The 19135-nt window shown below is 41.3% G+C and overlaps 1 protein-coding gene across 4 annotated transcripts in view; it reads right to left on the bottom strand.

Annotated features, from left to right (window-relative positions):
- Positions 1-19135, bottom strand: part of ttll12 (tubulin tyrosine ligase-like family, member 12) — a 43984-nt gene that overhangs the window by 8945 nt on the left and 15904 nt on the right. For 3 of the 4 annotated variants that reach the window (XM_014153124.3, XM_082963866.1, XM_082963865.1), the window contains exons 10-14: positions 15375-15526; positions 12393-12474; positions 12105-12173; positions 7560-7698; positions 3731-5513 (exon numbers count right to left, since the gene is read on the bottom strand). In XM_014153124.3, the coding sequence (XP_014008599.2) occupies positions 5362-5513; positions 7560-7698; positions 12105-12173; positions 12393-12474; positions 15375-15526 (594 nt within the window). In that variant the 3' untranslated portion in view covers positions 3731-5361. Of the gene's footprint in view, positions 1-3730; positions 5514-7559; positions 7699-12104; positions 12174-12392; positions 12475-15374; positions 15527-19135 lie in introns of those variants that run through there. The other variant, XM_014153108.3, reaches the window with a different exon arrangement.

Raw genomic sequence — 19135 nt, 5'->3', positions numbered from 1 at the left:
AGCTATTGTTGGAAGCCAGCCAATATGAAACAAACTATTAAAATTACAAAAGGTTGCAGCATATGTTGTGTAAATGGTGAACTCATACAGCTGTCAACTCTTGTCATTTTAATCCGTTTCACATTTGCTAGCTACCTTTTAGATCGAAGTCCATATAGAATGATAGAAGATAAGATGATAGAAGCCCATCTCCTACTGTAAATAACCTACACACTGTGTGTGTGTGTAGCCAGCCAGGTAGAAAAATGGCAGAAAAAAGAAAAAAGACGGACATCAGAGTATTTTTCAGTACACCAAAACGCAAAGTAAGAACCCTAGTAGCCTAATATCTCAAAGACTAGTTGATAAAATGTTCATAAGAAAGAAGTGAAATGCTAATAGAAATGTTTCACATTGATGTCATTAGGCAGAGCAGGCAACAGATGGCACACAGACAGCAGAGTTGGGGACAGATATGCAGGGACAGACTGGCAGAGACAGGGAGTCTCAGGTAAGTTTGTTGAGTCTTTGTTTGGCAACATTATGAAAGGTTCAAATTTTTTTGTTATCTTGTAAAATAGGGACATAATTGGAAAATGCCATAGATACCCCCACTCTCAACTTAAACTGGTGACTGAACTAAGATTTGTTTAAGGCAATGGTATTGCTGTTTTGATTAATTGTGTAGTTTTGGGTACCGGTAGTTAGGAGTACAGAATGAAATTCTGAACATCATGGCCAATACAGTCATTCAAGGCATTGCAGCTGAGATTAGGTCTCTTCCGATTGTACAATTTTCAGTAATTGTTGATGGTACTCAAGATGTCTCTGGTGCTGAACAGGAGAGTGTCTGCCTGCGTTATGTTGACCATGACCTTGTCCCTCACAAGGAGTTTATTGGGCTATACAGGGTGTCGGAGACAACAGGCGAGGGCATTGCGAAAGTGGCAACTGATGTGTTGTTGAGGCTCAATTTGCCCATGTCTGGCTTACGTGGGCAGAGCTACGATGGTGACTCTAAACATGGCAGGAAAATACACAGGTGCACAGGCAATTGTGAGGAGGCAGCAGCCATTAGCCCTCTATGTGCATTGTGGAGCACACTGTGTAATCTGATTACACAGGCTGGCTGCACAGCCTCCCCACTGATCCGAGATTCCCTTTCTTGGGTCCATCAGTTAGGTGTCCTCTATGGCCAGTCAGGAAAGTTTAAGAGCATGTTTGAATCAATTGCCACGTCCAAAGATACAAATCTGACCACCCTGAAACCCCTATGTCCAACGGGGTGGACTGTGCGGAATACTGCTATTAGAGCTGTGCTAGGGCAGTATGAGCGGGTACTAAGCAGCCTAGAGGAGATGGCAACAACTGCATCCAAGACAGCTTCAACCGCCAGTGGCTTATTCGAGCACTTCAGCAAAGGCAAGACTGTGTTGGGCCTCACACTTGCCTCTGCTGTTCTTGGAGAGCTTGAATGTCTAAACATTTCACTGCAGAAGAAAACTCAGACTGTCTCTGGTATGCAGGCTGCAGTCGAGTGTGTGCGGTCATCTCTTAGGGGCAAGAGAAATGACGAAAGCTACCTTGCACTGTATGAGAAAGCAACAACATTGATTGACTCTATTGAATCCATTGAGACACACTCAAGACGATTTGCTGGCAAAGCAGTGGATCACTATAGGGCAGAATTTTTTTGTGTTGGATGGTGTGGAGGTTCAGTTTGGCGACCGTTCTGACCAGGACAGTCTAAACGTCCTGCAAAAGTTGGAAAGAGCGCTTCTCACGGGGGAGTTGGATGAGTCTCTAGATCAGTACCCAGAGCTAAACATAGATTCTCTTTCAGTGCAGATCCCTCTCTTTCACAACAAATACCCCTGTAGCAGCAGTGGAGAGGCAGCAGAGGTCCTCAGGAGGCTTTAGTACATGACAGTACACTTACTAATTATTTATTTCATGTTATTTTATTTAAAATGTCATACTTTGTGTGACATACTTGTCCATAGCTGCTGTTTGAAGAGTTGAGACACAGACTGAAGGATATTTTGGTTGATTTATTTGGGTTATTCATTGAAGTAGTTATTTTGCTTTTAGAACTGTACTTATTTTTAGCTTTTTGTTCTTGTAAAGCTACTGTAGTAGACTCAGGCCAGTGGCACATATTTAATTACTTTATAAATGTATCAGAAAAAGTAAAATTAAAAGGTCAATTCAATACGGAGAACAACTTTGGGATGTTACTCAATGGAGATTATTTTAGACGAGATCACACCATGTTCATTGTATTTACGAAAACTGCACCCATACAGTGTACAGTACCATTGCCACCTACTGGCTTTTCTTGGTATTGCTGGTTGTAAATACAAATACCTGCAGACATACTGGACTGATAAGGAACACTGCTATAACTATTATTATTAGTAGTATTATGATGATTTAAACATTTGAACAAGTTGGGACAACCCTTCTGTTAACTACTGTACCTATCAATTATCCAGTAGTAGTAAGTATGGTTCCTCAATATACATTTAACATATTACAACGTAGGCTATGTGTTACAGCACTACTTTTGGTGTCCCCCTCAAGAATTGCTCTTGAGAAAATGTAATGTAATTGTCCCCTCCAAAGTTGATGTCAGATTTTCGCCCCTGCATCAACCAAGTTATTGATTTTTCTAACATACACTGCAATATGTTTTTGATATGCTACTGCCGGTTCAGACATTATGGGCTGAAAGTTAGAGTGCAGCTCACAATCAACTAACACCCTCAATATAGTACACGCTCATATAGGAGGAGCCTGTGCCCCACAAATAGCAGTCTGGGCAGGAGTAGACTTCCACCTCAGGTCAGGTTGACCCTCCAGAGGAATCAGAGAGGGTGTTGTTTGGTATATAATATCGGCATTGTTGATATCCAAGGCCCTTTCTCAGGATTAAACCAAGGTAGCTTGTCTCAGGCTAATCATTATTATAACGATTGACCACAAAACAACTGTCTCCAGCCTTGAAGTGATGCGGAGACGCAACCTTGAAGTGAATGAATCGCACTGGTTAAACGGTTAACATAACAATGGAGCCTATTCATTCTTAGCTATGTTGACAACTTCCCTAGGGCAGCGTTTCTTAAAGTATTGGTCGGGTCGCGATGTGTCAGAGTAAATGTCTAATTATTATATTAATTACTGGAATTGATTTGGCCAAGTGCATCTGCGCTCTGTGCTTAGCAGCGGTGCCTCTCCTCAGTCTGCCAGCTTTGCGAGTGGGAGGGAGATGTCTGTGCGCGTCGTGGTTTAACAGATCTTTTTTCGACAGTTTTTAGATCACTTCTCGGCAGGTGATGAGCATTCAGCCATTGTCTTGTCAGTCCCACTCGCTATCACTCACCGCTGTTATCGAATTGACTCAAGCTACTCACAAGTGCTGACTGAGCTCAATCGTCATGAAACGCAAATAGCGATGACTTTCTCTTGGTTTCCATACAAACTTTGAGAAATAACGAGGCGCGCCCATAATGTGCATTGTGCGGTTGATTGCCTAGTAATTAATGACTGCCGCTAAAAATGTGTTAAAAGGTGACGCGCAAACACCTTGAAACGGTCATTCATGCATTTGTTCGGATATCTCCTGGAGAATGAATACCCATACGTAAATCTTTTTTTTTTCTTCCCACAAATATATAACTCTGTTCAACATAGATAGCATTGTTGTTCATGTCAACCATTGGATTTTTCTGAGAAGACCTTGCATACTTACAGAAAGCCTGCGCCGCTCCTCTTTCACATGCAGCAGATCAGCGGTAAACATGGATATACCCAACCGAGATCTAGCAATCAACAACTCGCACTCTTCTTCTGTGTGGTTTATCAGCATCCAACGTTCTAGTGCATTACTGTAAAAAACACTCCTCTCTTCTGTTAGAACTTCTTCAAATGTATCTGTGGGAGCGCGCTTGGCTGGAACCAGTAGATTCAAGTTCCACGCCCCCAGAGTTTTCTTCTCATTCAACTGATTGTCAGTTCTCTCTATTTTAATGAAGCAAATGACAAAAAAACATCAAACCAATATTACAAGACAAATTAATCTACAGAAATACGTTATAATTTATCTGCGGTTTTAGGTTTTTGATATAATTGTTTTTTTTATTCCTGCTATAAATTGACCGTTGATCAAGCTAAAAAAAAAATAACCAGTTGTTTCGTTATGATTTATTACTGAACTAATGATTAGTGACATGGAAGAAATTACTATAGATCTGCTGCTATTTAGAAAGCATATTCAATGTTGAAATTCCATTCATTGCCGAAAACATGTCGAGTCCGGAGAACATTGTCAAAGTTATCATAGAATGAGAAATGGTCACAGAAGAAAACCGTTAAGCTTAATGACAATGTTAGACAACTGCACTGTGTGCTTTAAAGATGTTATCCAGGTTGAACTAGAACCAATCTGCATTTGAGAATAGGTAGTATGAAACGTGGCAGTATATAATAGTTAAGTTTGCCAAGAAAACCCAGCAGAAAAGAGAATACTGATTTAAACCCGATGTTCCTTGCCTATATAAGCTAAAATGGATGTGTCTGTCCAGAAAAGGTCTCCCCTGCGCAGGTCACTATTGAATAAACCCTGGGTGAATGCTTAACAGTTTTTAACTAAAGGAGCTGATTTTTCTACAACACTGTAACCCATCAATCACCATACTTATGATCGGGGTATGATTATGAACGCCTCTTCACACAAATGACTAGTTATACATTTACATGAGGTTTGATACCGATCAGAACATTTACAAAATAAACCAGTGTTCCTTGGAAGTTGGAGGATCTAGAGAGAAACTACAGAGCAGAACAGTGCAATGCTCTTCACACTCTCCCTGTTACGGGATACAGATATGTAGGAGTGAAGGGCTTAAGCGTGAGAGATTATCCGGCCTGCGAGCCCCTTCAATACATCCCGCGAGAGATTTGAATAATGGTAAAAATAAATAAAATTAAAACATTCAGAGAGAAACTCATTTGACATTTAAATATGACTGAAGCCAAATCCAAACTGTGTGGAAATGATAATGAACCTACATTTAGTCTCTTCACTCTCCAGTTTGATAAGTCATCGAAATAAAATCTAGACAGTCAGGGAGCATTGAAAACTCCAAAAGTGATTTAAAAACAACTTCTTTGCTATTTTTGATGAAGAGGTAATAAAATACATTTGAAGTGCGATCCTCTGGACCTCAGTAGGGATCGAATGCAGCCCACGGGGCAAAATGTATTTGGCACATCTGTTCTTGACCATTACTCATCAATTCCTACTAGAAATAATAAATACAAATTGTCCAAATGGACCTTTCAACTGTGTAATATGGGTTCAAGGCCAGGGGTTAGAGGTCATCATGAGACCTGAGTGACAGGGCACTGATCAGCCTCATCCAGGAAGAGTGTTTGGAACATGTGGTCGTAGAAACCAGGGTGATGGAGGCAGGCCCTGGCGCAGTCTGGACTGAAGTTTACCTCCAGGATCTGAGGCTTCATCACGCGTTCACCTGATCCAGGAACAGATCATAGAGGGTTAGATCATACACTGGATAATATTAGCAGGGGTTAATAATGGAACTTATATTATATAATATAACTAAAATATGAGGTTTATGAAATACAAATTAAGTGTGAAGTGTGATTAGGTATATGGTATGTAGTGTACAATGGTCTACACCGGTAATATTCCATAATGGTATAACTATTGATTTATAGATGAACAGTGCCATTGTACCCATCCTGGGTGGAAACTACCACTACGGGGAAACCCCCACTAAGATACATAGCTGTTTTCCTACACGCTGAGGTGTGAAACTAAACCTCTGTCGGAATCGGTATGTGTTATACATCACTAATCAACTGTTACACCATCCCATCTACCTCTGACAGATTTGAGTGCGTAATGTATGCTATTTAGCAGATACTTTTATCCAAAGCAACTTAGTCATTTTACTTTATTTAACTAGGCAAGTCAGTTAAGAACAAATTCTTATTTGAGATCGAACCCATGACCCTTGGCATTCCAAGCGCCATTCTCTACCAACTGAGCCATACAGGACCACATTTTAAATAACAGAAGACAATCAACCAACTACACTCTCACCCTCCTAACCTGTTGGGTCATAAATTCTGCATGCACACTAAATTAAGTTGTAGCATCTGGGTGACCTCATCACCATAAAGCAGAACTTGGTATCCTAGGTGACCTTCCTGAGGCTAAGGCTGATAGCTGTAACTCAGCTATAGGCACATTCAAACGATAGAGTTTCACTTACCGTAAATTCCGGACTATAAGCCTGCAACTTTTTTCCCCAGCTTTGAACCTCGCGGCTTAAACAATGACGCGGCTAATATATGGATTTTTCCCGCTTTCAATTTTTTTCTCCAAAAAACACATTCTGTGACGTGCTCAGTTTTTTGGCAGCATGAAGCTTTCATTAGACCAATGAAATTGCCAAACGGGTTACGGTCAAACAACTTTTTTGTTTACTGTTTAGATTAAATCGAGCGCTCTCAAACTTCCCATCATTCTGATTACGGTAGTCATTTTGTCACCCTCATCATGGCAAAGACATGGAGAAATGCATATGATGCAGCTTTCAAGTTGAAGGCGATTGATCTGGCTGTTGGAAAAGGAAATAGAGCTGCTGCACGGGAGCTTGGTCTTAATGAGTCGATGATAAGACGTTGGAAACAGCAGCGTGAGGAATTGACTCAGTGCAAAAAGACAACTAAAGCTTACTGCAAATGTTAAATTTTGTTACAAGCCGTGTTTCGTTAAAGCCTATTTATTTTTGTTACAAGCCGTGTTTCGTTAAAGCCTATTTATTTTTGTTACAAGCCGTGTTTCGTTAAAGCCTATTTATTTTTGTTACAAGCCGTGTTTCGTTAAAGCCTATTTATTTTTGTTACAAGCCGTGTTTCGTTAAAGCCTATTTATTTTTGTTACAAGCCGTGTTTCGTTAAAGCCTATTTATTTTTGTTACAAGCCGTGTTTCGTTAAAGCCTATTTATTTTTGTTACAAGCCGTGTTTCGTTAAAGCCTATTTATTTTTGTTACAAGCCGTGTTTCGTTAAAGCCTGTGTAAAGTTAATTTGTTTCAATGTACCGGTAGGCACCTGCGGCTTATAGACATGTGCGGCTTATTTATGTTCAAAATAATATTTTTTTTTTAATTCAGTGGGTGCGGCTTATATTCAGGTGCGCTTAATAGTCCGGAAATTACGGTATAGTAAAATGCCTACTTACAAGGCCTCATTTATCAATCACGCATAAGCACAAATCTGTGTGTAAACCATGCGTGGGACCATTTCCAGTCAAAGTGTGAGATTATCAATAAGAACGTGGACAATAACAGTTAGCCTATCTATTGTTTGAGACTGTAGCCAGTTCAAGGCCAGACTAACTGTCCTCCTGTTCCCACCGTGTATACAGTTCACCCATCCTATGAATGTGTGAGGAACTCAGTGAGGAATGTAAAGCTGTCACGCATACACTTGGAGGTACAGAAACATACACATGATAAGTACGCATTAATATAGCCAGGCCTCACCTCTGTCCCCAGTGCCCCACTTGAGCATAAGGTCTACAGCGTAGATGGCCCGGGAGGAGGGGTACGCACAGAAACCGTAGGGGGCCGGCCTAGACGAGGCTGCCTGGAAGAGCTCTGCAAATGCCTTGAACGCCTCTCTCTGAGAAGGGGGTAGAGAGAAATCACAGCAGCAAGATTTGTGACCTGTTGCCACAAGGGCAACCAGTGAAGAACAAACACCACTGTAAATACAACCTATATCGATGTTTATTTTTCCTTCTGTACTTTGACTATTTGCACATCGTAACACTGTATATAGACATATGACATTGAAATGTCTATTCTTTTAGAACCTTTGTGAGTGTAATGTTTACTGTTCATTTTACTTGTGTTTATTATACATTTCACTTTCTTTGGCAATGTTAACGTGTTTCCCATGCCAATAAAGCCCTTAAATTGAAATAAATGAGGGAAGGAGGTAGAAAGGTGAGAAAGAGGCAGAGATATAAGGGAGACAGAGATAGAGGGGGTGTCGTGGAAAATTGTCTTAAGAATAACACTTCTTACAAGAACTTGTCAATTCAATATAGACTTTAATACAGAGTAGTAAAGCCGAGCCGCGGAACAACTGCCTTCCTTAGGCCCCGGCTCTGCTTTTATGCACATACAATACATAGGTCCACCCTTTATGTAAATGAAGTAAAACCCCCTATGCGTTCTGCCATCATTATCTTTCAACCCAATGGATAACGCCCATATCTGAGGATAACGCCCACATCTGCTTTTAGCTCTAACATAATGGTGGCTAAACTCTCCTCATATGGATATGAAAATAATGCATGCATTGCATGCTTACGCTTGGCATATATTTAGTCATGGCCATACATTCAGCTTGCCTGGCCGTTGCGTGGTTCCTACTTGGGGATGTATGGCCACCTGTTATCTCCACTCAGGGCCAGCTGCCAGTCTCCTTTCGCTAGCTAATGTATTTCTATTTTTCCTTCCTTCAGCACGTCTACCTTTCTCCCACAGGGAGTAACACCTACAGTGTTGGGGGTAACGCATTCAAGTTTCCAGTTTTATTAGTTGTTTGTACAGGAAACACATTGTCTACACCGTCCAACTAAATGCTTACTTGCAGGTTTCTTCTTGACAATACAACGATAAGAAACAAAAGAGTACGAACAAAGTAAATGGCAGTAGAATAGAACAAACATTTTAGCATAAATATAATACAGGAAGGCACAATTTATGGTCCAATATTTACACTCGTTTTGGGTAAGGGGTGATTGGGGGCGGGTGTTTGATAAAGGTGTTAGATTACTTTTATGATTAATGGAGTAAAATAACTTTTTCAAATTGGGTAATATTATTAGTTACTCTGTCAAACACCACGTGCGTTACTTTCAGAATCATCTCTACCGGGAGTGTTTCCATGATCCGATCTCAACTTCTTTCCTCATTTAGTTCTCTAGCGAGCAGAGAAAGGCTGTTTGGAGAAATGTCTTGACCGCTGCTGTCCATATTAAATGTATAGGAGGGCGCACCGCCAATCTTTGCCATTGATCGCTTCTGAGATCAATTTAATTATTACTCTCACTATTTCAACATATATTTTCCCCATTCTTCTACGCTTGACAAGCAGTTCCCTTATTCCACCAGTTGGCACTGTGCATACGCATGGTCATGGCTGCGCATACATTTTCACACACTCAAGCAAAACATTCATATTGATAATATCCCTTTGCGTGGAAATCCCATGCATGGTTTACACATACTGTGCTCACGCATGATTGATAAATGACACCGTCTTTAGGTCCCAGGGAATACACTTCTCCAAACAGTACACAATCTGCTGAAAGGTATTGGGGATTTTTCAGTACGTGTGTTATGCATCTTAGAGTAGGCAGAATCCATGTGAATGTGCAAAGCCGGATCAGCACAGGCCTAACCATTCTGGGTCATGCCTGGTCTTGTGAAGGCCATTAGACATACACATTAGTTAATCATTTATAGGCACCAGAAAACATCTACCTGCATTAGGAGCATAGGTGTGAATTACTTAACACCATTAGACATATAAAAGTGTGTGCCGAGGCTGGGAAGGCAGTTGGTCCATGGACCAGCTCGGCTTGTTACTTTGTAATAAAGTCTATTTGAATTCACAAGTTCCGGTATCTGAGAATATTATTGAGCAAATATTTCTATGACAAAGGGGGGCCACAGGGGCCCACATCAAAGAACATCCGATTACAGTCCTCTCTCATACATATTCACTTCCACACCCATCAGGGTCTTAGAGTTAGGCAGGGCCATGACAATACCAGTAAGAGGACCCTACGGTGTTTCTGCCTAACACCAAAGAATGATTGGTTATCTTAGACATGCAAGGATGGGACTCCAGCTAGTTGGAATGTACAAAGATGTGTTTGTGTGACTTCCCCAAACATGCAGCAACCTTTTTCTCTTCTCATACTATGACTTTATACATCAAAACATCCCAAAGGCTTAAAGCCTAATTGCACTTAAACTTAAATCACACTAAAGCAGTTATTTACACTATCAGTATATATGGCTAATTAAGCATCCCATATATAGTGCAGCACTTGTAGACTAGCACAGGAAAGCAGCGCCACAGATGAGACGGGAAACTAGTGATCATGAAACCCGAGTTAGTAGTTCTGCATACTGACACCACACACACACACAGCTGCTGTCTATTATCTATCCTGTTGCCTAGTCACTTTCTACCTATATGAACATAGCTAGCTCAGTTACCTCATGCCTCTGCACATCGACTCAGTACTAATACTCGCTGTATATAGCCATACTATTTTAACTTGTCATTTTTATTTGTTATTCACTTTATTTCTTCCTTGTGTCACTATTTATATATTTTCTCTCATCTTTAACTGCATTGTTGGAAAAGGACCTGTAAGTAAGAATTTGACTGTTAGTCCACACGTTGTATTTGTGACATGCTTCATAGACAATGTGATTAAGTAGCTCATCTTTGGTAGAGCATGCCCCCGTAGCCTTGTTCTCTCTGACTGTTAACTGGTGAGACTCAGATTTCATTTCATGAACGAAAAGTAATAACTCGTTAGTTTCCACACAAAGTAATATTGCAAAGTAACCTTACTTTGTTAAATGTAATGGATAATATATTACTTTTCCAAGTAACTAATCTCAACACTGATTACGTAACAGAGTTACAGAGTAAAGCCGAGTGTACGCTACACGATTTATCAGTCCTAGACACATTTGAGATCGGAGACATGCCAATGTTGTTGCCTATTCGGGTCGCACAGAGCGGGTCAAAGACGCAATGTGAGGGTTACCGATCTAGTCTTTGAGCAGTCCCAGAAGTCCCAATATTTTCAAACATGTTTGATTTTATCTGCACAAAATCTGCAATGCTCTTGCAGTGCGAGATGTGCAACGACAATTGTTGAGAACGATGACCAGCAATAGCCAATGAGAGCTCACCAGAGAAGACCCCAGTGGGATGACGTTGTTTCACATCACCCAGAATGTGGAGACTCTGGGGCAGGACTACTAATAGTATGTGTTTGTACTTGCCTTTGTAGGAGCAAAACTCATGACAATGATTACATTTCCAGTATCCGGACTGACCACTTTGAAGTATTGAGACAGAAACACATGTATAAGGGATAAAACATATGTGAGCAGAATATCTGCTGAGCTTTAGTTAAAATGGACAGAGCTAGATAAACAATGAGTTAAGCATTGGACTACAGTAAAAACAATGTTAGCAGGAAAGACATGGAATTCATCACTAGACATGTAGAGACTGAAAGTCAGCAGGAAATACAGAACTAATACCGGAAACACAAGTATTATTTTCTGTATCACAGCCAGGCCCCCGCCACCATTATAATCTAGACCGTAGCAGATGTGGGCGTTAACAAGCAAGAACTGAGACTGGAAGATAATGATGGTGAAGGGGCAAGGGGAGTTATTATCCATATAGAGGGGGGTGACTGTTTAAAGGTGTTGTGGAAATATTCAATCAAATATTTGCACCAATACCGGAACTTGTAACTTCAATTAGACTTTATCACAAAGTAACAGAGCCGAGAAATTCCATGGAAGAATCGACTTTCTTATCACAGAGCTTTGTCTTTATAGTTTTACATGACACAAAGTGTCAGATTGTTACAGCTCTGAAGTTCACAAGCAAATGTTACTCAATTCAAAATGCTGTCTAGATATTTCAACTGAATGTCTGACTGAAAACGTTTATGAGGCTGCTTTGAGCCACAGCTCGTTTTAGCGATGTTAAATCACATTATCGATACCACGCTGTCTCGCAAAAACAATCCTCACCACCAAGTGAAGAATCTTGTAGTGTGTGACCCCCCCTTCTGTGCCACATCGTTTAGTGTGCGCACCACTACGTTGGTAACACCCCAACAAAAATACAGGAAAGACGGTCGTTTAATGTGAAGCTCAGCGACGTTAGGATGTTGAAAGTCACAGTGTCCACCCATCTTAACTCACACATACAGACAGACAAGTGAAAGATTCAAAGTGTGTGTTTACCTCAACCTCTTTCCATGGATACTGACGATACTGCTTTTCAAACATGGGTATGAATTCGTCGTAGTGAACCTGGGGCACACAGAGTATCAGATTTAGGGAATGAATTCAGGTGGTGTGTGTGTTGTAGCTGTGTGTATGTTTTTGTGTTGCTGCCTTGTGTGCGCGCGCGTTTTCTTTGACAAGTGTTTGTTTACGTTTCTGAGTGCGTGTGTGAATGTGTTTGTCCTTTTCAGTCGGTTGGCTTAGTCTGCTTTTGATGTATGCAGGGGTTTGCTTTGTCATCATTACCTGTTTGAGCTGGACCCCCTCTGCATAGTTCATGACAGTGAAGTGCTTCTGGTAGTCATCAAAGTGGTCCATAGAGAAAGGCCTGTGTAGAACAGAGATGAGACCAGCATAAAGCTCCAGCCTTTATTCACAAAGCGTCTCAGAATGGCAGTGCTGATCTCAGATCAGGTTCCTCTTCTATAGAAGGCAAAACAGATCCTAGATCAGCACTCTTATTCTGGAAGTCAACGCATCATAGGTGGCATTTATGGGCTGCAGCATTTGACATTCAAATTCTGCCCTCGCTTAAATCTTATGCCCCCCCCCCCGCCGTCCTCACACATTTTAAGAGATGAGCGTCGAACTGCGGATCTATATGCAGTCTTGTGAGTGGAGCATGTGGTTAGCAAGGCAGCTGGTTTTACTTCTCAAACGTTCTCGCTAAAAACAGGAAGTACCAGTATACCAGCTTAATACGGAAGTGAGGCTACAAGACTGTTTTGCTAGTACAGACATTTTCCGGGATTCATCTGATAACATTGAGGGGTTAACCACAACAGTCAAGTGCATAGATGATGTCATCCCCACAGTGACTAAGAATGTATTCAAAACAAAACCTTGGATTACAGGCAACAGCTGCACTGTGCTATAGGCTAGAGCTACCGCTGACAACAGGAAACAGACGCATGCAAGAAATCCCACTATGACTTCCGACGAGACATCAAACATGCAAAAGGACAATATAGAAGGAAGGTGTTATTGGAGAAAATTCCAGTTTATGTGTTACGTTTTTATAAGCTTTACTGTATGCATCTTAGAGGGTTTTACCACATGTAGAGGAATGGTTACTAGGCTGAAAGTCATTACTTAGTCCAAAGAGTCCATTATAATGTGTGTGTGTGTGTGTGTCATGGTCAGTGGACTAGAGAAAGGGTTACCTGGTTGAAAGTCATTGCTTTATCCCAAGAGGCCATTAGATCTGTGCTTGGGAGCCATTGACCAACATTAGGAGTGTGTGTCCAAACTATTTTGGCATTAACACTGTGCTTTCACCACCAATATAGTTCATGCTTGGAAACTAAGGCCAGGAAGAGGGGTAATCAGATATTGTCAAGGTTACGCCACCAATATAATCTAAACACGGACCAACAAGGGGAGCAGATTAAGATGGGCGTAAACATAATGGAAGGAGACAAAGATAATGGTGGCGAGAAGCCAAGGGGTATAGATCATTTACATAAGAGGGAATGGCTATGAATATGATGCAAGGATGAAACTGTATAATAGAAATGTCCCGAGACTGGAAAATCAGTTGCTCTGCAGACCAACTCGGCTCTATCGCTTTTGTAATAAAGTCCATCTTGATTCCACAAACTCGGAGATGCTTTGCTTTTTTGAAGGAAACTTGAGGACAATTTTCCACAACAGCGGCAGGGATTGCAGACTATAACAGATTACAAAAGGAAACCCAGCCATGAGCTGCCCAGCAATGCAGAACTCCCAAACGAGCTAAATGCCTTTTATGCTCGCTTAGAAGAATATAACACTGTGCCTTGCATGAAAGCCCCTGCTTTTCCAGATGACTATGTGATCTCGCCCTGTGGCCAATGTGAGCAAAACGTTTAAACAGGTTAACAATAAGACGGAATACCAGGGTGCATTCTCAAAGCATGCCCAAACCAGCTGGCCGGTGTCACAGACATTTTCAATCTTTCCTTGCCCCAGTCTGTAATACCAACATGTTTCAAGCTGACCACCATTGTCCCTGTTCCCAAGGTAACCTGCCTAAATGACTATTTCCCTGTAGCACTCAGATCTGTAATTATGATGTGCCTTGAAAGAGCTGGTCATGACAAACAACACCATCATCCCAGACACCCTAGACCCAAATCCAATTCCCATACCGCCCCAACAGATCCACCTGGACAAGAGGGGAAATAACAATGTGAGAATGCTGTTCATAGACTACATCTCAGCGTTCAACATAGTCCCCTTCAAGCTAGGGACCCTGGGACTGAACTCCTCCCTCTGCAACTGGATCCAGGACTTCCTGACGGGTCGGCCCCAGGTGGTGAGAGTAGGCAACAAACTAACATGGTCAAAGCACACTATGACAGTCGTGAAGCGGGCACGACAAAACCTATTCCCCCTCAGGAGACTGAAAAGATTTGTCATAGATCCTCAAAAAGTTATACAGCTGCACCATCGAGAGCATCTTGGACTGGTTGGATCACAGCTTGGTATGGCAATTGCACCGCCCTTGACCACAAAGCACTACAAAGGGTGGTGTGGACAGCCCATTACGTCACTGGAGCCAAGCTTCCTGCCATCCAGGACCTCTATATCAGGCGGTGTAATTGCCAAAGACTCCTGCCACCCAAGCCATTGAGTGTTCACTCTGCTACCGTCAGGAAAACGATACCAGAGAAAATATGTGCACTCTTGATTATTATTATCATCATCATCTATCCTGATGCCTAGTCACTTTACCCTGCCTTCATGTACATATCTACCTCAAATACCTTATTATCTATCCTGATGACTAGTCACTTTACCCTGTCTTCATCTACATATCTATCTCAAATACCTTATTATTATCTATCCTGATGCCTAGTCACTACACCCCGCCTTCGTGTACATATCTACCTCAAGTACCTTAATAATATAATCTATCCTGATGCCTAGTCAGTACCATTGATCTGGTACTGGGACTTCCTGTATGCATTTCCATCTGTGTGCATATTTTATTTAGCATTCCTTTTTTCTCTTTTTCGACTCCGCATCGTTGGGAAAGGTTCGTAAACAAGCATTTCACTGTAAAGTCGACACCAGTTGTATTCGGCACATGTGACAAATAAAACGTGATTTATTGGTTTCCTACTGGAAAGAAAGAAACCCAGTATAGACCAGCATTTTGTGGCGAACGCCAGCATGACAAACGTGGACAAACGAGTGTCGCAAGGAAGCTCCACTTCCTGCAGCAGTTGATGGGAAGTGTCTAACCTGTTGGCGAAGCGCAGCCAGAACACGTTGTAGGAGTAGAGGCGTAGAGGCTGAACTGAGCGCAGCAGCAGCATGTAGCGAATGTCAAACTTCACCATCCCCACCTCCTCCCTCTCAAACAGCACCGGATCCTCCAGGTACTTACACACCACCTGGGAGACACACACAGGCGTAAATACAAACACCAACAAATAGGCTAGTCAACACACAACTTCATTCATCAGGCAACATCTAATTGCTGTGTTCACTTCATTATGTGATGTTTTGACTGGATGTGTATAGGCATTATGGTTCTCTTCGAGGCTTGCCTTTGGCTAACACCTGTGGTGGAAATTCTAACCAAAAGAAGACAGATGTTTTTAGCAAAAATGGAGCAATTAAACAATCACTCAAATAGTTCAGAGTTGAAAATCCCAACGAACAGAGTTCTCTCTCCTTTTATAGAAAGTACATCCTCTTATCCGTGTGACAGTTAGCAGATGTGCAGAAACGGGGCCCAGTGGAACAGAATTGTAAAAAGTAATTTAGCTCATCTGTGCAGATCAAGATAGCTGATACCGCCACCATTCTCTGTAATTCCCACATAGCTAAAATCCTGCCGATCGTAAATAGAGGTCACAAACCGCAGTCGCACCCAAACGGCTCAAATCTGTACGCTCAGATTTATTACTAAGTCAAACAAGACAAGTTAGCTGCAAAAAATACCAGCATATAACAATGGACAAGTAAAAAAATAAAGCATAGTATGTCTAATTAAACCACATAGTATGTAATTCATTTCCTCCACATACCAGCGTCTAAAGCCACGGTTCACCTCAGAGCCTATATCTTATGTCTGCCTGCCCCTAAGTGAGACACGCCGACAGCACAGAGGGGCCATTTACATTAGTAAATATGTCTAGTGAGATCTCTGTTTACACTAGCCTTGGTTTACACTAGCCTTGGACATGGTTTACACTAGCCTTGGACATGGTTTACACTAGCCTTGGTTTACACTAGCCTTGGTTTACACTAGCCTTGGTTTACACTAGCCTTGGTTTACACTAGCCTTGGTTTACACTAGCCTTGGACATGGTTTACACTAGCCTTGGACATGGTTTACACTAGCCTTGGACATGGTTTACACTAGCCTTGGTTTACACTAGCCTTGGACATGGTTTACACTAGCCTTGGTTTACACTAGCCTTGGACATGGTTTACACTAGCCTTGGACATGGTTTAGCCAAGGCCACATTCCTGCTTCATGTGAGAGTGCATCAATTAGCACAAGACAGTATATACTGTAGATAAACAAAATAAGGATAGCAATTCAAACTATACAGGAACTTCTCATCTAAGCCATATTGCACTGCACACTTGATTAATGCAATGATTGACAAATGTGTGGATATTTTAAGCAACTTTACATTTTCCATTTGGCTAACAGCAAAAACGCTGTCTCCTGGTATTAAGACAATTAGTGCAGGGACATCTTGTGGGAGAGTCATCTTTACACGGTCCCATTTAGTGGGGGCTATGTGGTATAGATGCCTCCCACACTACTTCCGGAGGTAGCATGGCTGACAGTTCTTAAAGAGACATTCTAATATAGATCAGTCTCTTTACACTACACAAGTGCCATCGGAAAGTATTCACACCCATTTACTTTTTCCACATTTTGTTGTGTTACAGCCCTGCTTTCCAATGCACAACCACCTGTCTGCAAGGGAGGGCAGGTTTTTTTTTTGGGGGGGGGGGGGGTTAAGTGTATGGGTGGGTGTCAATGCGCATTTTTCCTTCTCTTTTTTTTGTGTGCCTTCAGAAAGTATTCACACCCCTTGACTTCCACATTTTGTTGTGTTACAGGCTGAATTTAAAATGGATTAAATGTAGATGTTTTGTCACTTGCCTACACACAATACCCCATGATGTCAAAGTGGAAAGGTTCTTTTGTTGATCTATTTTTTAAATTAATTAAAATGAAAAGCTGAAATGTCTTGAGTCAATAAGCATTCAACCCCTTTGTTATGGCAAGCCTAAAGTTCAGGAGTAAAAAAAAAAGTGCTTAACAAGTCAGTGTTTAACCTCTTGTCGTTCGCCTAGGATAGGGGGCGCTACAGCGATTTTTGAAAATAATTCGTGCCCATTTTAAACGGCCTCCTACTCAAACTCAGAAGCTAGGATATGCATATAATTAATACTTGTGGATAGAAAACACCCTAAAGTTTCTAAAACTGTTTGAATGGTGTCTGTGAGTATAACAGAACTCATATGGCAGTCAAAACCCCGAGACCGATCGTAACAGGAAGTGGAATTCTGAATTGCGGTCTCAACTTCAACAATTTGCCTGTAAATCACACAGTGAGCAATGGTTCATTGAGCACTTCCTATTGCTTCCACTAGATGTCCCCAGTCTTTACAAAGTGATTTGAGCCTTCTACTGTGAAAACTGAATGAATGAGACGCAGTGGAACGTGGTCACACGGAGAGGGCCATCACCATTATGACGCCGGCGCCCCTGGCTACCCTCCCCTTTCGAAACGTTTTGAAACACAATGCAATCGTCGCCCTTGAATCTTATTGGAGCTCTGGTTGAAAAAGGCCCTAAAGATTTATGTTATACAACGTTTGACATGTTTGAACGAACCTACATTTAAAAAAAATACATTTTTTCGAAAGTGGAGTCCCGCGCACGACGGAACTTTTGGTGCAGCCTTCAGAACGCGCTAACAAGAACAAGCTATTGGAACATAAAGGATTAACTTTTTCGAATGAAAATACATTTGTTGTGGACCTGGGATTCCTAGAAGTGCTTTCTGATGAAGATAATCAAAGGTAAGGGATTATTGACAATAGTATACAAGACTAGATTTGATATGCGATTGTTCCAAGATGGCGCTGACCTGTAACGGTAGCCCATTTTCTGAGTATCGCATCCCCTTTTATCGCAAAGTGTGATTACCAAGTAAAGTTATTTTTTAAATCTGGCATTACAGGTGCTTTCAAGAGATAGTCATCTATAAATCTTAGAATGACAATATTACATTTTTAAAATGTTTTCGAATAGTAATTTAGTAAATTGTGGCGCTGTTTCACCGGATGCATTTGAGGGAAAATAGTCAACGTTACGCGCCGATGTAAAATGCAGTTTTTATATATAAATATGAACTTTATCGAACAAAAGAATGCATATATTGTGTAACATGATGTCCTAGGGGTGTCATCTGATGAAGATTGTCAAAGGTTAGTGCTGCATTTAGCTGTTTTTTGGTTATTTGTGATGCATGTGGTTGGTCGGAAAATGGCTATGTGGCTACTTTTAGGATATACTCCTCTAACATAATCTTATGTTTAGCTTTTGCTGTAAAGCCTTTTTGAAATCGGACAACGTGGTTCGATTCAGGAGAGGTGTATCTATAAAACGATATAACATAGTCCTATATTTGAAAAAAATTACTTATGAAATTTCGTTATGCTAATGGGGATAGGATTATTCGCTGGATGTCCGTCCCGCATACGTGCACAAATTAAACTGCCTGCTACTCGGGCCCAGAAGGTAGGATATGCATATTATTAGTAGATTTGGATAGACCACACTCTGAAGTTTCTAAAACTGTTTGAATGATGTCTGAGTATAACAGAACTCATATGGCAGGCAAAAACCTGAGAAAAATCCAACCAGGAAGTGTGGAAATCTGAGGGTTGTAGTTTTTCAAGTGATTCCCTATCCAGTATACAGTGACTTAGGGTTAATTTTGCACTTCCTAAGGCTTCCACTCGAT

Source organism: Salmo salar, chromosome 17 (genome assembly GCF_965601325.2).
Source record: "Salmo salar chromosome 17, fSalSal1, whole genome shotgun sequence".
Lineage (NCBI taxonomy): Eukaryota > Metazoa > Chordata > Actinopteri > Salmoniformes > Salmonidae > Salmo > Salmo salar.
The sequence above is the reverse complement of the archived record's forward strand: the minus strand, read 5'-3'. Positions and strand labels throughout refer to the sequence as shown.